Source organism: Sitodiplosis mosellana, unplaced genomic scaffold, assembly GCF_009176505.1.
Source record: "Sitodiplosis mosellana isolate CC-2019 unplaced genomic scaffold, AAFC_SMos_1.0 Smas_scaffold_6150, whole genome shotgun sequence".
NCBI classification, from domain to species: Eukaryota; Metazoa; Arthropoda; class Insecta; order Diptera; family Cecidomyiidae; genus Sitodiplosis; species Sitodiplosis mosellana.
The window spans coordinates 955053-977019 of record NW_022601391.1 but is presented as its reverse complement, the minus strand read 5'-3'; the positions used below and the strand labels follow the sequence as shown (position 1 = coordinate 977019).

Sequence of the window (21967 nt, the reverse complement as noted above, 5' to 3'; positions counted from 1 at the left end):
TCTCATTATTGTGGCTTTAATTTGGTTATTTATATTACTTAATGCGTGGTATTGAAGTTGCTAATTATGTTCAAGTTGTTTGCCACCCTCTGCATTCAATTTATTTGATTTTGCTGTCAAGGTGTTACAGCCATCGGTACACGCACAAATATTCCGGTCTGCAGTGATTACTTAACCCATTCACCGCTGACAATTTTTTTTTCTCTTATTTTGAGAGCGGAGAATTCACTGAAAAATGATCAAATTTATGATATGAAATGAAAGGCGACCGTCAAAGGTGATTATCGAAAAATTTGTGCACTTTTTCCACTGAAGCCATACGGCATCAACACGACAAAAGGGTTAATTCATATGTTCTTATCTTCTGTTGAATTGCCATTCAAATTGCGTTGATTTCGTCTAATCAAATGTAACGCCAATCCATTTGGCATTAGGCAATCGAATTCATAGCAGCACGTGCTATCGTAAATCAAATACTATTGACTTTATTCCGTCGTTTCAATTGTATTTTGGGTCATGAGTAATTATTCAAATAAATTAAAACATCCACCAAATCATAAACAAACATATCTCACATAGTTACACCAGTAGTAAGGCTTCTTTCCGCTGCTGATATACCTATATGATGCAACATTCAAATTATTTTCACTTCAAACCGAAATCATGACGCGATAAAGAAATGATTCAGAGCTCAAAATCTCATTCAATTCCGACAAATCGATCACAATACTCAGGCAATGCGTTTACGTTTTTCTCTATCGATTGGGCAGCAATTCATTGATAACAAATGCCATAGATTGAATGAATCTCGTGCAACGAGCAATTAAACGAAAAGGCACGAAAAATGCGTCGAAATTTCCGTTGTTCCATTCATTACTGCATGAATCAATTGAGATTTATGTTTTATTTCATAAATCCATATATTTACATATACGCAAAGAAATATCTACATAGAATGCTAAAGCTATACGGTGGCAACGGTAACTGCAGAAAATCTAACAGGAAAAAACAGCATTATTCCAAAATAAAACCGTTGCTCGTTCTCATTTTTGCCGCCCAATATCCACATCCATCATGTGAACCGAGCGCATACATTTACGAGCTCCTGCTGCTGCTGCTGCTGCTGCTGTTACTGTATTTTTGCAAAGAGAAAAGTGCGCGGCGCGCGCGAATTCTCGGCTTCCAACCCAACAACGTACATACGCACGATACAACTGTTGCGTTTCTCGGCTCCTTGCTTATCTCACTCTCGTTTGTGCTTGTGATAGGAGAGAACGAGCCCCGTACCAATTTGATTGCGAATAAAAAGATTGAGTAAATGGAGGCGAGCAACATTTTAGTTGGAAATCTCATCGAAGGAGTATCACAACCGAATCCTAAATTCATTCCGATTCTCGTCAATTCGTGTTCGCGTCATACGTAATTTGTTGCACCCATCCGTTTAAATCGTTGCATCATTACGCAATTCAAATTATTTGCAAAGAAAAAAAAATTGGAAAAAAAGAAAGCGAGAATATTCGATAGAAAGTGTGTGGATGAACGCATCTAACTACATATTCTAGATTTTCAATTCTGTTTGATTTAAATTACACTAGTGTGCTGATCACATTCATAAATTATTGTGAATAAAAAGGAATTATTTGCTGAGAATTGCCGATTCATTAGAAATATCATCAACAAGTGTCGTACGTGAACAGAGATCGCTGTTGGTTTTAAGCACCACATTTATCTATATGCACGTGATTCAATTGTTTTCGAAGTGTCCAATTTTAAACTGAATTTTTTGTGAGAATTTTCGTTCGAAATCTAACGGAATTTTATACACACCGATTAGGTAGATCCAACTTCTATTTTGCACTAGAGGTAGGTACATATTCAATTGCACGCTTTAAGTTAGTTGTTAACATTTAAATTGACATTCAATTGAATTAAAAAAAAAAGTTGATCGAAATTATTGGTCATTTGAAGACAAATTTGTAGATCAGCAACATTTACCAGTTAGTATACGAAATTTATTCGCAAAAGATATATTAATAACGGTTCCAGAACCATTTTGAATTAAGAATAAAAATGTAACGTAAAAATGTTATATTTTATGCATTCGATGTGATACTTGTTTTCCTGCTCAATGATAATTTACGTCCAAAATTTCCAGTTACTAAAATCCCACACAAACTCGTGTTCACCAAAATAATCGCTAACAATACACTTAACTGAGGCTTTTGCAATTGTTGGCTGTTTTCAATTCTGTTTTTTTTTTCGTTTCTCCAAGCAATTTTATTAAATTACATAAATGTTCATCGAATTTTACGTCAAATGGGATTTAATTATTTTGCCACTTCATCACATCAAAAGATAACGTTGGCACTGCTCTGTGCTCTTTCCTTCATTTTCCATTGAAATTCGATAGGATTGCCACACATGTGAACAAATTTTCGTGTAGATTTTTTCTCTCCTCCAATAAGTCGGTAAAACGGCAGTCTTTGATCAAATAATACGAATCATGTAGAAAAATGAATCGACGAACTTGAGAAAGTTCACATATCACATATAATTTTATATTGTTCACGCCTAGCTGATTCGTTGGAGCGACAAATAAAAAACCAAATCTCTTAAAATGCTTTAATAATAAATGCAAACGGAAAAAAAATTGTCGCATGTGTAAATTTGAATTACAACCATTGTGGGGTGAATGAAAAAGAGAATCTATTCAGAATAATATGCATTCACACACTGGTTAGCGAAAATGTTCCGATATACAGGTGCTCAGCACGAATCGCAAAATATAACGAGAAAAAAAATCTTATCGATAACTCAAAGGATTATCCAATATTATTTATTTTATTTTATTTCGGAACCAGACGTCATTGAAATTACTGAAAATTCCGTCATACAGAAGATTTTTTCTTCTCAAAAAGTGTTTGAGAACAAACTAAAACGGCCAAATATATTTGTCTACATTCCTATTTGCAATCATCCATCCGGCAAGTGTGTTAATTGGTAAATTCATTGATGTCATATGCGTTACATACTGTCTATCGCCTCCAGGATCATGTATCTACGGACAATAGGTAATAACGAGCATGCATCTAAATATTGCTTATTGGCCAAACCAGATGTTGCTCAAATATAAATAATAAATAGTTCAACTTCAAGTACCAGTAATATGGAGAACAAAATTCTAAAATGAAATCCACAAAAAAATTCCAAAATTTAAATGCGCACATGATTCATAACCAATTAATTCAAGCCCAATACGAAACTCTATGAAATTAGACCGGCGAAGTTTCAAGCAGGATTTGTTATGCGCCAAATACATCATGCTGAATAAATTCATGCGATAGATTTATGCGATAAATGTGATGCGCTCGCTTTACGGTGAACGAGGTCTGTTGCTCTTCACTACCGCTTAGCGATGCGTTCACTGCAAAGCATGAACGTTCATGCGTGAACAAGTGAAGAGCAACAGACTTCGTTCACCGCAAAGCGAGCGCATCAAAATCTATCGCATGAATTTATTCAGCGTGATGGATTTAGCGCATAACAAAGCCTGGTTTCAAGTGAAAAATTATTTTGATTCAAACGGTTCATGAAAAGTATTCTGGGATAGTTCTTGGAAATATAAAATGAAAATACATCCAACTAGCCCACGTCCGATGCACCAAAAATCTCCAGACATTTATTTTGTTCGGAAGGTGGGGAGCGTTTTTTATGCGTTGAGGCACCAAATTGTTTTTCCCAGAGTTTTCGATCTATTCTCGTGAGCGTACGTGAAATCATAAAACTGATTGTGCAAAAGTGATGCATAACTAATTTTAATCGTTCAATTAAAGAAACCCAACAATAGCTTGACTACTATGTTCATCGTCCATTACTTTGGCTTCATTTCGAGTCATAGGATACACACAACTTGTTATTCGCATCTTTTTTGTGAGTTTTTTTTTTTGATAGTGATGAACTTTTTCCCATTTTGAATTATTTGCCAATTGTAGCGCGTAATCTCATTTGGTGGAAATATTTGTTTAAGGAAATTATTCGGGGGAATTTTGCCGGAAACACCGGAAGGAATCTTCACTCGGTCGGTTTGTTCCAACAAAATTTGTGACAATTAATGTCATCCAACTTTCCCATCGCAATAACATCCTTAGAACCGCACATAAAATTGGCAAAAAATTTCAAGCAAACAGAAAAAAATTACCGAACGAAACAAACCAAACTTCCGTTTTCGTGGACACTGTGAATTGCAGGAGCATAAATTCTAGAACTAAGTAAATGCTTCCCACAGAAAAACACGGCCAATATTTCGACGAGGTGGATATATGTACACGATTTATGCCGACGGGTCAATTTAAGTTCAAGCTGGTTTTCCTCATTTATCATCGATACGATGATAACGACGATGCTCGAAGAAAAATACACGAGCAAACAATCTGGGGTAAATCTGGAAGGAAGACCATGAAAAAAGAAAAGAGAAATTAATAACAGAAAAACTTGCAGAACACCGACGTCGTGTAAGTCGATAAAGCGATAATTCTTATTGCAAAACTTTACTTAAAGGTGACTACTCGTGTGATTTGATGATACTCTAAGGGAATTCGGTCTGGCTGATGCACATTTGGCTGTTGTTCTTTCTGTGTATGATATGTAGCTAACGGTGTGTGATTTCTTTCAACGCAAAGTTCACTATAGTTTTCATCAACATTCAAAGTTTCGAAAAAGAGAATAAAATACACGGTTGTCCACCTTAACCCATTCCCTGCGATGAGGTTTTTTTTCGAATTTTCGGCCCAAAATTCAAAGAGATACGACATTTTTTTAAAACGCTCCTTTTTTTGACAAAATTGATGAAAATTGTATAATATGATGTCATCAATACTGAACATTAGAATTTTTTTCACTAAAAACCTGTCCACTTACTTAGATGATTTGTGGTGTATGTTGCCCCTGGTGAATGAATGGAACAAAACAATCTAAATCTATTTTTATATCAATGAACACATGATGTGTCTGCTATTTAGCCCAAAATATCTATTGTGACTTGGACCATTTGAAAACTTTCTGGGCCGTTTGAAACTATATTCGTCCGATCATCAAATTCACTTAAGTGAAACCTTTCAATGGATCGCGTACACAACAAATGTGACGGCATGTATGCCGTATTACATACGGATTATGAATGAAACGGCTATTGTTTTTTCCAATGGGTGGAGTGCGAATTTATTGTCGAAAATGACGTGGATTGGAATGATATGATGATAATCTATGTCTTCGTAGTAGAGCTGCCCATTGAACTGAACTGTTTGTGTTCGTTCGAGCTCGTTCGAGAGTTCAGAACATAAATTGGACTTTTGCATGAATTAAAAAATTGAACTGAACACCGAACGAACATGAACAAGGGATATTCTTTTTCGGAAACTCTGGACCGAACGTGAACGAACTCGAACACAGATATGAATTTTGAAGATTGTTCAATTCAATTGAACCCTGATATGAACTGATACAAATGTGGTTTGAATTGTTTTATTTTGAAAATTCCTTATGTTCAGTTCAATTGAAGTAGCGTATGAACGAATTTCAAACGAACTTGAACTGAACTTGGACATCGTCCAAAACATTGAACATGAACTCGAACGAACATGAAATGATTTTCCCATTGATACAAACAATTGAACTGAACACCGAACTGACACGAACACGAAATTTACAAAACAAATTCGAACTGAACTGTTCGTGTTCAGTTCATGGGCAGCTCTACATCGTAGCAAAAATAGAGTTCGAACTTCGAATCGTCAAATCGATTCTTTCGGTTGCAAGTGGAAAGATATCAGCCTTATCCTCAAACGTAAACACATCCAATGCGACCGTTAGGTGTTTGTGTGGTGGGTCATAAGTCGATTGAAAATATCTGTGTAAGTCATGAAGCGAATTGTCATAATAAACACATATTGGCTATGATTTGTCGCATTTCGAGCTGGACGTGCATCAGTAGCAACACATCGGCATTGCTTCAGTACTAACAATCGAAATGTTGGATAAAATCTGAATGACGGTACACACATACACGCAAATAAAATAAAGGGGGAATATTAGCAAATAAACCATACGTAAAAAAAACAATAATAATAATATCTATCTAATTTGTAGAGAAAATGGCTTGTTTCTACCCTCTTAAATGGGTCTTTGGTGTGCCGTCTTCTGGTGGTTAGTGATGTCCATTTGCTTGTTTATTATTTGATTTTTTTCTCTACCTCCCCCAAAAATGGCCTTCTTGTTAGTACTGGATATACTTGTTTTGTGCTGTGATTTACTTTACTGGTCTATATTTGATTTGTACGTGGCAACCGCAAATATCATCATCATCATCATCATCCACATTGTCATCGTGGGAAATTGAGCGAGTATTCCATCATTAAATGTATATGATTGCTTAAAACATACGTTCTTCCATGTTGATTGTTGAATTCTTTCTTGTTTTTTTTTTGTCCGATACAATAAAGTCGCCCTCTTTTTTTTCTCACACTCAGTTCATGTTATTATCACTCTCGGTTCACCAAAACATTAATCAACAACCTCATATCGCAAATAAAAAGAGAGATAGAGAGAGTGAAAGAGAGAGAGAGAGAGAGAGAGAGAGAGAGAGAGAGAGTGAAAAAGGAAAGAGAGTCCCAAACATACAATTATAAATAAAAGTAAGATAAACGACGATGATTCTTGTAATTTTATTTGATTTGGTGTGAATGGAATTCACTTGTATCGTTAAACCACCAACACAACCGAAACATCCACTATTATTGCTCGTTAGGACACACTCATACTCAGCTCTCACATTTACCACCTACTAAATACCGCGCATCTATCATAAAAGAAACGTAAATTGTGCAAAATTTAATTGTAAATTCTGCGAAGGAGGCAAACCTATGATCAAACAGCCGCGATGCTGCTGAGAAAAAAAAAACGAAGGATTTATTCGGAATGCATTTCTTTTCTTCATTTCTCCCTCCCTCTCTCTCTCTCTCTCTCTCTCTTCTTCACACTCTCTCTCCCACTCTCTCTCTCACTCTCTCTCTCTTTCTCGAATGGACCTAAGACGTCACAATGTTCTTTTATTTACGTCAGGCGATTGCCCATAGTCATTTATATGGGGAAACTGTTCAGTTTCGGTTGTATGCATGACGAAACGAAATAAATTCACAATTAATGCAATGTCAATCACAAAATGCTAAGGTATCATTTGCAAGAACACTTTTAAACAATATTTGGCCATTGTGGTACACACGTTCATCCAGTTTTTGGAACTGTCGTCTTTTGAATTCAGTGAATTCCACTAATTCCATTGAAATACATATTTGTATGGTATGATATGGTTCAGCAGTATTAAAACAAATGTTTATTCGTTTTTCATATTTTCTGTGTGACATGTGTGTTCGCATGAGTGTTGAATTTCGCAATTTATCCCGATTCATGAGTACAAATGTCATTTTCAACCGAATCGTTGATTGATAAAAATGAAGCCAGCATTAGTGTTTTGTAGAAGACCAATATTGTAGCAAGAGAACAAACAATAAATAACAAAAACAAAAAGAACAACAATAACAAAACAAAAAAAACACTCCCACCTCATCCGTAAGATATACTTTCTGTAAATGATACATTTATATTTTCATAATGTATGATGAATGTGACCAACATATATGTTTCATACTTTGTTTTCTCCTCCGTAGAGCAAAAAGAAACAACAACAGCAGCAACAGCAATAATAATAAACAATTGAATTTCCACCTTCATTCTGAAAAATGGTTAACTGAGCATCAATCTATTTGGCTCAAACATGATTCCATATACAATGTGGTTAACACTACCACGTCATGCATTTTCGGTTAGCTTATCACCAAAAAAAAAATTCCGACTTTACCAAACATCGAGGAATTAATTGGATTTTCGGTAATTAATTACTATTACTATTCAAATCATTATTCGTCACCTAACCGCGACTCCGATATTTATTCAATTATGTTTTGTTACGTCTATTCGTAGCAATATATCGCTATATCATGCTAAATGTTTGCGGATATCAATTGGTTTGCTATCGACGCAATTCCGCAATGAATGAATGGTTCTTGTTTGGAACAAAGATAGGGGAGATTATGGCGAGACCCACGCAGCTTAAATGTATCCTGCGTAAATATGCTTCCAATTCCGTTGGAAGATTTCATCAAATTCATTTGTAAATTTAAGACCGTCTTGGCGATGACCAATCTACTTCAATACTTATATGCTTTATTATATATCCCGTATATACCTTATTACATAATTTGAATCCTTTAAATGTAAAATGTATAAGTGCACTCAGATTTGAAAAATTAAAGTAAGATCCTTTTTCGTTTGAATCGCATCACCTTAGCTCCCACTCAATTACAACAAGAAATTCTCTTAGTTGCATATACATTGTTGCCCAATTTGTATTTATTCGTTTATCATTTCGCGAATGGTGGATGATTGATCCCAAGTTATATCTAATAAATCCTTTTGAATAATGTTCGACGAATAATTTTTTTGATTATATACTAAAAAAAGAAGAAGGAGAGAAGAGAAATGTGACGGCGAGTGTGGTTCACCGACGACGGTTTCAGTCGTGATTGCTGATGATGAGCTGAAGTCAGCTCGAAATGCATTCAAGGTTGGTTTTATTTAAATCTCTTAAATAAAATACGTTTGTGAAATCAAATTAAAGAAAAATCGACTCAAAAACAAACTCAATACTAAAAACGAGCCCTCATTCCATTTGCGCACAGTCTGGATTACGAATAACATGTCTCTTTTGCCACTTAGCATAAATAAATTTATTATTAATTTCAAACCATGTTACTCAACAGGCACAACCTGTTTCGATTAACTATTTACATATAAACTGAATCATATACTGAAAACTGTTTGAAAACAAATTACACTTTCTTAATCGTTCGATTGATAATTCATTAAAATGTAGCTAGAAATTGTGACATTTCAAATCGGTAATTGGTAAATTAAGTGGAATTTCTGATGCAATGACCAAAACCACAATACATACTCAACATCATTAGCACACTTTGAAAGTGCACCACTTCAACCATAATATGTGGGACAGTCCTACTTATGTTTCCAAAGAAATACTTACGCTATTCAACTTATATCTAGTTTTTTAATCTCGCCGCGTTTGTGCCACACAGTTCCACGGATTGATTGATTTTTTCTGTGTATCTCCGCTTGAAAAGTATCCCACGCATTTTCCCACTCAAAATTGATTTAATCGAAGGAAATTTGTGATAATATGATGCATTTTCCTAGTAAATAATGACTTAAATGACGGCTTCACTTTGATGAGATACAAAGTATAGTTTCTCTAGTGAAGTGTCATCAAAAATAATTTACATTTAGCTGGTCAACTGGCGAAGCAAAACGATAGCCACCAATATTTGGTCGGAAAATATGTACTTGAAAATCATTGAGTGTTTTGCATTTATCAAAATCAAAAAGCACATAATAGAATGCATGACTGGGTAAAACACCACAAAATTAGACAAATATTTATTGTATCGGCCGTAGAAATCAATGTAAAGTGCACAATGATAGCATCGCTCATCACAGCATACTGAATGGTTTTAACATTTCTCTCCAGCCCCTTTGTAAGCAGCAAGTGAGCGTGTGTGTGTGTGTGTGTGTGTGTGTGTATGTATTTATCGTCATCGGCCAAGCATCCGAACAATCGATGCAATGTCTACGTAAAATACATCAAGTATCTATCGATGGATGGTAATGCATGTCATCAATTGATGATTGTTTCTGTTATTCGCAAACGCAGGCATTCACACAAGCCGAAACGAATCGGTGAACTTTGATATTACACTTTTAGAAAACATGAAATATGCACACAATACACTGCATGCATTTTTCAATCGAGCGTACCGAAACGTAATTTACCATATTGATTGCTGCCACTACAACTGTTGCGTTGTGAGGTATTGAAATTTTTCTTCATTATTGTTGTTCAAAAAGCTTGCCATTGAATTACAGCAACAAGTACATCGAATGGTGAACGCTGTGAAAATTATTTACATCAAGTTAAACAATTCAAAGCAAAAAAATCAAATCAAGCTTTTCTTACAGTTGAGCTGTAATTGTGATATAGCTATAAAATTTATTATGTGTATTGCTTTCATAGTGCATGTATCCCCATTTGAGACACTTATTTTCTAGCGTTTATCTTTTGCGTCTACAAATCGATTGAGTGTAGAAAATTTCAAAAAAAAAGAAACTTTGCCAATAATCAACAGTTCAGTGAAAACTTAGTCCGGTAATAACGGCACCCGAATGAGTTGGCAGAAAAGAAAAACTTGAGATTGCAAAGAAAAACAATTTGCCTTAAACTTTTGCCGTGTTGAAATGATGAAAAATTTGTCGGATTTATGGGATACAAGTGTGGACAGCATCAATTATTATGCGATTAAACTAATTCTTTTTACGTGTGCAACTTTGCACGTTCCACTGGCTTTCGTCTCTTATTTAATTCAATTTATTGTGACGATATAAATTGCAGTCACACAAACGATTACTGGACTAACTGCAATTTTTTTTTACTGTGCACAAATTAGCCAAATGGGTGTGAGCAAGGCGAGAATTCAAAACCGATGACATATTAGATCACGTGCACAATAGCTTCAACACAATCACCATGATAATATTTTCTGGTTACTGTGGAATGTGCGGTAATTGTTTATAAACGCAACAAGTGAAAAAAATGCCACAAATTCACATTAATTGAGGGGAGATACATATGCGTACTAACCGCAGCCGTAATTAATTCTGGTGGGTTGCGCGCTCGCTTCGATTCTGATCCAAAGTTGATTAACCATTTTTTATTCGATTTAAATATAAAAACGTGGCAAACAATATCAGGATATGCATCCATTGAAAAGTCTTTTTTTTGAATGGGCATGTGTATTTAGGATGAACACATTTGAACTGAGTCCCGGAAAATATTTAGACTCTTTTAATAATAAAAGTGTCCGCTGAATGAGCACAACTTTTTTTTCATGAAATGTATCGACAGGATATAAGATTGGCAAAAATTGGACATATCCACTTTTCATGACCTTTAAATGAATCGCCATGAAGAAAAAATGAACTAGACTAAGGATGACCATGATAGACGAGAAAACAAATGAGTGCTTCTAGCGATGAGTGAACAGATAACGATAAATGTTAAGAAGAACAAACACAAGTACTTTTTTTCTCTGGACGAAAACGGTTCTCCATCGAATTGGCGAAGACCAGTGTTGACGAATCTTTTTACCAATTTTATGAGTCTTATTCGTTCCGATTATATTTAGTTCATACATTTTTGGACCATTTATGAGATTTCATATGTGTCGAAAAGTTTTTATTTCTTTCTCTGTATACGGAGTCATAAATTGTGAAATTTCATACAAAAGAGTGGTGTGCAAACAGTAAATTTTCTATGGAAAAAGGCGGCTTGGTTACAGACTCAGTTTTCATTCTGCATTTAGAATTGTACATACCCATATCATAGCATTTATGTATTGTGATAAATTTTCTGGTGTGGACAGGCATCGATTTTGATTGATTTTCATAAATCAATGTCAGTGTAAAGGACGAACAATAAAAGGTATGTTTGCGCGCTCCTTCGCAATATACGCCTTTACATTGGTTACATTTTGAAAATTTAGCAATCGATATAGATTCAAATCGCTCTTTCGCCTCCTAGGCTGTGAAAAAATATCAATGGCGATGTTGGATTTGCATTAAAAATAAATTCCCACTTTTCAGATTATCGATATTCTAAGTGGCTATTTAGCAATTCAATCAATCCGGTATTAGCATCATATATTGAGAGGCACGTTGTTGCGTCTTACTTTTGTTTATTGCAAAGGTAATTTCTGAATGAAATTGGGTTTATGCGTATCGTTTTCAAGTGACCTAGTGTGATTTCGTTGGCAACGAAATCCGCCCACGGGGGAAACATATTTTATTCTCAAATTATCGGCATACTTTTCGCTTTCAATTAAAACATATTTATTTTCAATCTAAATATCAAAATTGATGTGTTTTTTTTTTAAATTTTCATATCATTCAAGGCTTTGCAAATTAAATCAATCTAGCCATGTCAAATTGTCGCGTATTGTGTATGCTGGCTGTTGTAATTGCTGTACTGAGTGTGACAGCGGTATATGGTGGGCCGGCCAGATCATTGGTTTCAGTGATGAGCTCTGCTCGAACTGCAAAAATTCCACGCGCCATTCGAGCCCCGTTTCGAAACAGTGAAATGATGACTGCTCGTGGCTTTGGCAAACGAAGCCAGATGAATAAATTTAAAAATGGTAACTCTTTTCTCCGGATTCGTATTTTGTTTTGCTCAGAGGAAGAAAAATTACATTTCTTTCCATTTTACAGATAACCCTCAGAAATCGGACACAGAAATTCCATGGTCGAGTGACAAATTTGACGTTCAAGATGGATCGACTGACAATACTGAGTCATCTCAAAAATTGTTAGGCGCACAGTTTGACGAAAGGTAGGTTAAAGTTTGGTATTACTCAGCCATTAATTCTCGCTATACTATTCATACTATTAGAAGTCTTATCATCAAATATCTTTGGGAAAACGAAGTAGAAGAAAAACAAAACAAATGAAAGTTTTTTGTAGCACTGGGCTACCCATCAAATGATTTCAAACCTAATTGGTTTTTGTTTTATTTTCTTCAAATCGCAGCTACCCAATCGAATGGATTGTACAAGAGATGGTTGGAAATGCAGCATTTCTGCGTTCGCTCCTGGAACGTTGTGTTGACACAAACCATGATGGGCAAGTGACTTTACGAGAGCTGTTTGACGGTGTTGCATCACCTTTTGTCACTGATTTAATTTAAATTTTCCATCAGTTTTTGATTTTATTATTCGATTAATTTAAGCGCTGACACCTGGTGCGTTAAATCTCATGAATTATTTTGCAAACAAAACAAACAAATCCAATAATAGAAGATGTGACATATCAGTGAGGATCGGATTTCTGTTGAGTTCGGGATGTTTTCACTTAAAAACTACTTATCCATTTACTGTTAACAATAACAATGAGAAGTAAAGAGAAAAAAAAGCTAAAGAAAAATTATTCAGATCATATAAAGAGCAAATTTTTTTCGTGTATAATCAAAAACAAACAACAACAAAAAAAACAGATATAAATTGATGGTATTGAACTATTGATTGTCAATTTGCACAACTAAAAATAATTTACTATCCGTCCCAAGCGCGACTCCACACTTAGCTTCTAAATGTGACACCGTAGTAAGTGTGGGCATACGTTTTGCGAATAAGCGACAAAGAGAATGGAAACAAGTGCGCGTGTATTAGTCGCTACATTGAGAAGCATCGCATCAGGCTACTTACTACCACACGCGCACTTGTTTCCATTCTCTTTGTCGTTTATTCGCAAAACGTATGCCCACACTTACTACGGTTTCACATTTAGAAGCTAAGTGTGGAGTCGCGCTTGGGGTATTTATATATAGATTTAAGTGGATATCATCTATATTGATGATCAGGATATCCCAATTACATGCCCTTTATTATTGCTCCTTCATTTTTGGCCCGTGCAAATCGACTGAACTACGCGATGTATCTCATTAACTTGATTTCCATTTCTGTATGGTTTATTATTCGGTTTAATAAAACCGTTAAATTAAATATAATTGCGCTATGGTAAAATGGAATGAATGGAACATCCATATGATGAGATGCACGCATCGGAATTTCTATCGGAATTCAAATTTCACAGCTATAGCAAGAATCAATGTTGTCAATAATTTCACATTTTCGTTAAATTGATGGATGTTAAATAAAATTCTATAAAAAAAAACAATAAGAAATGTGAATGTTAAAATTAAAGAGAACAAACCAAAAAAAACAGTATTAATCAATTCAATAAATGGACTTTGCAATTATAAAAATCCAATTTACCATTTCCACATGATTTATGAAGAGAGAAAAAACAATCTCTGCCCTCAACTACCATTTTATTTACCATTGAATTGCTTGGTTATTTTCTTTGATCGAAACATATTTGCAAATATTAAAATTATCAAATTGTTAACATTGATAAGATAATTTATTTTTAAAAGTCAAACCATTTTTGTCTCATAATCATCGCAATTCTTTCAGTTTAATAAAATGCAATCAAAATCTATATTCTCTTAAAAAGCATTATGTTTTCCTCATTCAAAATAAATCAAGTTTGGACGTTTTAAATTAACACATTGAGTTCGCTTCAAGTTTATTCACAATATTTTGTACCGTCAAATTTTATCCGATTCATTATTACAGTTCGCTGGTGAATTATCAACTCATCTGGATCAAAGTTTGGCAATCGTTCTTTGGAATCTGAACTTATTCGTTCAGCCTAAAATGGAAATAAAAAGAAATCGAAATCACATAAAAACATATTTATGGCTGGCAATTGCCGCAACGTTTCAAATGAATTGCCATAACTATAACATGTCGAGATCTATTGATACTTTCTTGTACAAATGCACATATGGAAACCCTAAGAGGTAAGAACAATGGGTAATTATAGCACAAAAAATAATCTGATTCCAAGGAAACAGAGTACTCAAACTATTGATTCGCTTTTTTTAAAAAAATACTAATTCATAATTTACTTATCATGAATGATGAGTTATTTTCCATTCAGTTGTGAAAATCAACGTTTTTTCTTCGTTTGACAATTTGTAGCTAATTACTTCCTAGTAGATAACCCAAAAGTACGTGCACATGGATGCATAGACTTTAGATCGCTCCTCCTTTTCGCTCACGTCAGAAGAAGGTAAATATTGATAACGGATTCTGTGAAATTTTCAATCACACACACGACCATTTATGTGATAAATCATACTATGACTTTATGGAGGTGCTTGTTATTAGATTGATTTATTGTTTTGTCATCGTTTCAGGGAAAATGAATGAAGCATTCGTTTGGGTTGAAATACAACATCTACGTAGAAAAAGGCAGTGATTGCATATTCCACGAAAAGATGTACACCAAATACTTTGAATATTGTTCGCATTTGATGCGTATCAGAAAAATATTTGGTTCGATTTCAGGTTTTCTGGATGATTAGAATTCAGGTGCAGTCTGCATTATTTTTTCTTTCAATTCAAATGAGATTACGATAGCTATAGCGGCCAACGTGTCGAAGAAGATCAAAGATAGGATAAGCAAACATAAAAAAAGAACAGAAGTTCTTCAGTTCAACAGTACATGCAGAGAACAGTGCAAATAATAAAAAATTGATACAATGCAAAAATGTATTGTAACTTTGTAATCTCGATTCATTCTAATCTTCAACTCTCATTTTTTTATTCGATTCGTTCCAACGAAATTGCCGTTTTCCTCGCTGTCTTTTTTCATTAGGGCAATCTGACGGTGCAATGTTCCAAAAAGCGATCAGTCGATGTATAGTGAGTGTCGCTAGAGTGTGAGCGTAGGAAGCAAAGAACAGCCTCTAAACGCAATAGTCGTACTTTTGTCTTCGGTGCATTTCGCGTCGCGGCTATCACACAGCTTGTCATCACAATATTCAATACAAAGAAAAGTCATTCGGTGTGTAACTGTGTGCAGGCATAGCATAACAATGTAGACATTGCGATCAAAGCAAAGTAAAGTAAAGCATAACTTACGCTGACAAAGTTGTGTTGTGATTTTTGTCATAAACATAAAAATATTGTGATTTTGAACGTGGTACGAATCAAACGTAATTGTTTTTTTTTCTCTTCAATACATAAAGTGTAAGTTATTAGAATAATGAATGCGTATTATTCTGAATTATATCTCCAGACATAATTGCGTTTCACGCTCAATTCCATTATTTGTTTGACTTTCAATCGACACAAAATGCATGGAATGATAAGTGACTTTGTAAAGTGGTTTACACTGCTCGAAACATTGTGTGATCGATATCAACGGTGAATGTGGAAAAAGTGTTTTCCATTTATGAATCCGATGAAAAATGCAACTTCAGGTGCTTTTATCTTAATTAACGCTCATGTAGTAGCCCATAAAATGACACTTTGTTTGTTTTGACTCAAGACCAAGAGACCTCTATAAAAGATTGAATGGAATAGATGATTTATTTGACTTTTTTCATGATTGTTGAAACACAGCTGTGTGAGTGTAGCCCTTGTTAAACAACTGAAGATAAAAACATACTGATTTCATGGAGCTTAAACTATGTTGAATTTAAAACTGTAGCAAAATCTAAGCATTCGCTGGTCTGTGAGAATCGAGTATGATAATTTCTTGTGATTGTTTGAATTGAATCGAATGTACTTTCTGCTTTTGATTCTAATGACAACGCATTTTGAATAGTTAAATTTAAACAAAAAACTTTTCGACATAATCAAATGTTTTATTTTTCGATTCCCGCACATTTTCAAATGTATAAATATACTAATTTATACAATTTTTTGTTTCAAAGTCAAATCAACTGCCGACAATGAGTACAATCGCCGAAAATGGTTACAATAGTCTCATTTATCGAGTTGCCGTCGCAAGTGATCGTGATAATGTTTTAGATTTTATCCGAAAGCATTATTACCCGGAAGAAGCGATAACCATTGGAAATGCTCCTTTCAAACAGGATAGTGCCGATGAAGAATTTTCAGTGTCTGTGATTCCATATGGAGCTTCAATAATAGCTGTTGATCCCGTGGAAAATGATAAGATTGTTGGTGCCATTTTGGCGGGACCAATTGAACCAGGCGAAGCGGATCTCATGGTGGATGAGTCAAAGCGTTGTGAAAGTGAAAATAAAAAATGGTCGGAAATTTTACTGTTACTAGCACATTTAGAGGAAAATGCGAATATTTATGAACGATACAAAATAAATAAAGCGCTTCACATCCACGTACTTGGCGTCGATAGTGCGTATAGAGGGAAATCCATCGGTGTGAACTTGATGCAAAAGTGTTTCGATGCTGGCAAATCGTTGGGCTATCCTCTGGTGACGGTGGATTGTACAAGCATTTTCTCTCAGCGAATAGCTGAAAAACTTCAAATGGAAAATATTTACACGCTGGCATTTAACGATTACAAAGATAGCAATGGACGACAAGTGTTCAATCCACCTCTCCCAAACACGCACATCAAAACATTCACGAAAACTCTGTAAACTTTCCCAGCAATTCATATAATTGAGTAGCTTGCTCAAAACCTAAGCATACTAAAGTTGGTGATGGCACGATTAAAATATTTGGGGCCAACCTAATGTATATCGATACTCTGTATTCATTAAATATATATTTTTTTAACAGTTATTTTATTTTATTTTTATTTGTTTATAATGGTAAAAAAAACAGGATAAATCCCAATTACATTTTTCACCTAGTCTTCACCTATTCTTCTTGAACAACATGCTTTTGTAATAAAATTGCATAAATTGAAACTTGACACTATTTCGAAATGTAGTGTGAGTCTCTCAAACCGCCATTTACAATTTCACCATGTCATGAAATATGAATCTTTGCTTCGTTCGACTAAATTCAGATTGAACAGCCAGCAACTAAAATCAAAAGGGAAAAAGGGTAAGTTATTTGAATTGTTATCGTTGTGACATCGAACGAGTGATCAAACCAAACAATACCACCGTGTGCATGTGATTTTTGAAATCAACAAACCATCGATTGTTGTGTGTTCTTTTTTTCACCAAATTCAGCTTGATGTGTCAAAGAATGACTACCAGCTTTGCCCTATTTGAACTTTTCATGATATTTGTACGTGAAATTTATAAGTCCATCTATTGAAAAAACCCAAAATCAATGAAACTTCAAAGTTTTTCATAGATTATCTATGGTATTTACATGTGACACATACAGCGCCATCTATTGAAAAAAGTCACAATCGTGTCAAGTTGAAATAAGGCAAAATAACCCAGAAAATGGTTGTCATTCTTTGTTTCGGTCGCATTTATATTGATCTGAGCATTCGAAAAGGCAAGTGCAATTTGTTGTGAATACTGTTCGATTTACAGTGATTGTTTTTTTCGTATTTTGTTCAAATTAAGTAATTTAGTTAGTGTTTTTAGGTAGAGAATACATAATATCTAATTAATTTTCCTCATTTTGATTTTGTTGTTGTTTAGAATCTCATTCATTCGCATATCACTAACACTCTAACGGGATTGTGAAATAGTCGTAAAGTATTGTGAAATTCTTTCTGTTTCACACAAAGAAAAGGATAGGGGCACATGCCATTCGTGACAATAGGCTGAAACCGCGAAAAGTTGAAGATGGCAAGCAAAAGGAGGAGCAAGCATACTTTGGAATCAAGTTCGCCGCCGCTAGTATTGTTCGACCGGAATATCATGATCGTGTTCTGCCATGGATCACAAAAACCAGCATAAAATGCACCAAAATATCTGAATTGGCGTCGCTTTTATTCGTCAACAAAGTGAGAGCTGCCACTGAACAGGCCATCATCACCGACAATTGGGAATATTTCGACGATGGCGATGGAATGCACATCATCGAAAATTGCTTCTATGCTGTGTTGTGGCGCTACAAGGAAGACGATTCCATTATGGATCCATGGTTCCGGCATTGCTTTGAGAATGTGGACACAGAGAATCGCTCCGCATGGCCAAACAATGATTACTTCGGTAACTTGATGAAATATTTGTTCCAACAATATGGCCGTAGTGTGAAGACGAATTTGGATAAACATGCACAGAAACGATTGCGGTATTTCTTGAGATTAAATGCATTCAGACTAGAACTACACTAACCGAGCGAATGGCCTACCGGATACATACGATGAACGAGGTGTGGCAAATGCAGTGTCATAGGCAATGAAACGATATGACGCAACAAGAGGTGATGTGGATCGCTAGGCCAAACGAGATCGATTGCTGTTTTATGTTCGAGACATTCGCGGACCGGCTGACGATGATATCGCCAAATTCACCAAAGACGAAAATACATGGTTTGCATCATTGCCAATGTGGTTGATCATGCAATCAGAAATCGAAACGCACCTCAACTGGGTTGAACAACACCACGATAACATCGTACAAGTCATTGCGTTGCCAAAGATCAAGAATTTGGTGGTCATCCCAATCTGTCATCACACGAGAAAGGCAGTGAGAATAGACGCTGATGTTTTGTATCATATGATGTGCGAAACCGGTACCATTCCGCGTGATGAATATGGTTGACAACAAACAGTGGGCCACGTCACGTCAAAATCAAATCAAGCGTATTATTTCAATATGATTTTTAACATGGAGAAAATCAATCGAGTGTTGAAAGCAAACAAAAAATTCGAACATATTCTCAGCGATGGTGTATCCGCATCGATTCTGTACTCAGTGAAGAAAACCGTAGTCGACAAGATAGTGGAAGATGGTTTGGTGCGTAAACGGTACTCTGATGGCTTCTATGTCTATGAATTGGGCATCGATTGGGGCATGAAGACGTGGAATGCAACCGCTAGGCGACGAATCAACAATGACAAAGAGCGAATTCATAATGGCAAAGAGGTATGTTAGCGATTGAATGCATTCTATTGTGATTGTGTCATGTGAATCCATTTCATTGTTTAATTTTTATTCTTCGATTTTTGTTTCCATCTCACAGATGAACTTCACAATCAGTAGCAAGAAGTATCATTTTGGGACCGGAGAAGGAATGCGTAAGTAAAAGAAAGAGCGATGGACTCGTGCCTTTAGGCAGTTCGAAGAGAGTGATCGAAACAACCGAGCGCGATATGACCGAATGCCATCACCAAAAGGAAGCAATTGGTGTGACTACATACGGCATCGATTGACCATCATGAAGAAAGCCATTGCAGTGTACACAACCAAAAAGTACACACGTTTAAGTTTTGATCATTACATCGAGTCCAATTAGATCAGTGACAAGGTGGCCGCAATGCTGGTAAGAATTTAAGATTGAATTTTTGTTTCTTTGGAAAAAATTGAATGTTTTTGTTGTTGCTCAACAGACAAATCGCAAACGATGCATCATTAACATTGGAGCTTCCCAACCACTTGCAAATTCACCAATTAAGATCAAGAAACATGTTCGATGCCCGGGCGTGCGGAAAAAGTTTCAAGAAAATGGAAGGCAATGTAATACGATTTGTGAACGAAGCCAGATCATCACGATTGTGTGCCAGATGTTTCGAACCGTTTCCATTAAGTACATTGAACGATCGTGTCAAGGTGTGTGTATGGTGTGAACCTGATCAAAATGATTGGCCTGATGGAATGAAGCTACCAGAGAAAATTGTGGTGGCAAAGAGCAAGCGGAAGTTACGATCGCATTGAAGAGAAATGCGACAAGCAGCAGTGCAGAATCCAAATCAACCCCGTGGTTTTGTGTCTAAGGTGATTTGCTACCGTAAAAACTGGTAACAAAACGCGGCGAACGGTATGGATGACAATGTTGAAGAGCGCAGAGGTGTAATCATTCACGACGATGAACTCGATATCATCGAGTACACAGATGAATTTGTGCCCGAAGACTCTGTTGACGACTCTCCAGTACTGAAGACAGTTTGGCAACGTGACATTTCGCCTGCGAAATTGATCTTGTACAGAGGTATGTTATTCATTGAATTGAAATTGATGCAATAGTAATGTGTGTGTGTGTTTTTTTTTCTCTTTGTTTCAGGGTATTGCGAACTCTTTGGACATCGGCTGCATGATGCGTTCACACGTCAACACTTCGTGTATCCAACTCGATTCCGAGTATAGCTGTGCTCACGATTTTTTTTTATCAAGATATCGTAATAAACTAAAAATATCGTTCGATATCGTTATTATGATGGAATCTTAATAACGCTATCAACTTTTTATCAGGTTATTAACTATTATTCAAATAATAACGTTATCGGATGAATCTTAATAATATCGTTTGGTGGATCCTCAGGATCGACTGGGAGCAGTTCTGGTCGATCCTGAAGATCCACCAAAACCCACTTCCAGAACTTGATGATTATTAAGATTGAATGTTAATAAATTATCAGGATTCGATCTTAATAACTTCAAAACGATATTATTAAGATTCATCCGATAACGTTATTATTTGAATATAGTTAATAACCTGATAAACAGTTGATAGCGTTATTAAGATTTATCGGTATTATGATCGGATCTCAATAATCTCTCAAAATTATTAGGATGGTTATTAAGATACGAATATGGCACAGCTATAATTCCGAGTCAACTTCAACATTCATTAATATCAATAGAGCCGCAATTTATGTTTTATTTTTCAAAAGAATTTATGTAACAGTATGTTATTTGGAGTTGGCTGAGGTCTTAGTCTCCCAGACATCATCGATACCAGATATCGATGGCAATCTATATTCTATAGTCTATATAGATGTAGGTAGAGTACAGGATAATTTCTGTAGGTGAGTATCACTATTTATTAGTATATTGAATATTGATTCATAATCGTTTTTATATCATTTTAATTGATTTGTTTTTACTGTTCTTTTTCTACTTCCATTGTGACGTTAAAAATGACTGAAACTACACCCAAATGCGGGCCCAAATTCAACCGTTTACATACACTTGGTAATGGATGTATTTGCGTTAACAATTGTTCCTTGGGTAGTGTGAGTATGGAAAGATGAGTCTTGCTTTTATTTCGCGGAATTGATTCAGTTGTACCAATTGTAAAAGGGACTGATAATAACAATATTTGCACATAAATTGAAAACAATTGTCGATTGGGGTCATCATAATCATCACCATCATCATCACACATGGATGTCAATTTGCTGCGATATTATAAAATTTAAATCTTTAAAAGTGGTCATAAAATTAATACCATATGCAAGCGCCATAAAATCGAGGTTTTTATGTCATTTAAGTGACATGAAATAGGGCGACGAATGTAAATATGTACAATACAAC

At 35.3% G+C, this 21967-nt stretch overlaps 3 protein-coding genes and 1 long non-coding RNA gene across 5 annotated transcripts in view; 3 read left to right on the top strand and 1 right to left on the bottom strand.

The window, feature by feature from the left end:
• The first annotated feature begins 1270 nt into the window (after nucleotides 1-1270).
• LOC129574012 (allatotropins-like) lies at nucleotides 1271-14182 on the top strand. The gene is made up of 4 exons (XM_055455274.1): nucleotides 1271-1863; nucleotides 12132-12374; nucleotides 12448-12568; nucleotides 12766-14182. Exons 2-4 carry the CDS (start codon nucleotides 12158-12160, stop codon nucleotides 12920-12922), a joined length of 495 nt encoding a protein of 164 aa, XP_055311249.1. The 5' UTR covers nucleotides 1271-1863; nucleotides 12132-12157; the 3' UTR covers nucleotides 12923-14182.
• The window catches only part of LOC129574011 (trafficking protein particle complex subunit 3), a 62183-nt gene continuing 44177 nt past the window's right edge, over nucleotides 3962-21967 (bottom strand). The window contains exon 4 of the transcript XR_008688651.1: nucleotides 3962-3972. The gene's annotated coding sequence lies outside the window, so the exon portion shown is untranslated. The remainder of the gene's footprint in view (nucleotides 3973-21967) is intronic.
• LOC129574004 (arylalkylamine N-acetyltransferase-like 2) lies at nucleotides 14399-17502 on the top strand. Of its 2 annotated transcripts, none has more exons than XM_055455265.1 (2): nucleotides 14399-14599; nucleotides 16523-17502. In XM_055455265.1, the coding sequence occupies exon 2, from the start codon at nucleotides 16541-16543 to the stop codon at nucleotides 17213-17215; it is 675 nt and encodes a 224-aa protein (XP_055311240.1). In that variant the 5' UTR covers nucleotides 14399-14599; nucleotides 16523-16540; the 3' UTR covers nucleotides 17216-17502. The 2 variants fall into 2 exon arrangements, with proteins under 2 accessions (XP_055311240.1, XP_055311238.1); XM_055455263.1 differs by lacking the exon at nucleotides 14399-14599 and adding an exon at nucleotides 15522-15833.
• LOC129574015 (uncharacterized) lies at nucleotides 18260-20603 on the top strand. Its single transcript, XR_008688652.1, has 3 exons — nucleotides 18260-19579; nucleotides 19677-19976; nucleotides 20044-20603. It is a non-coding gene; the product is annotated as an uncharacterized LOC129574015 (long non-coding RNA).

Coding starts and splice junctions, on each gene's coding strand:
- LOC129574012 (XM_055455274.1), top strand. CDS start 12,158: ATGTCAAATTGTCGCGTATTGTGTATGCTGGCTGTTGTAATTGCTGTA. Junction 12,375..12,447: donor GATGAATAAATTTAAAAATG/GTAACTCTTTTC, acceptor TCCATTTTACAG/ATAACCCTCAGAAATCGGAC. Junction 12,569..12,765: donor GGCGCACAGTTTGACGAAAG/GTAGGTTAAAGT, acceptor TTCAAATCGCAG/CTACCCAATCGAATGGATTG.
- LOC129574004 (XM_055455265.1), top strand. CDS start 16,541: ATGAGTACAATCGCCGAAAATGGTTACAATAGTCTCATTTATCGAGTT.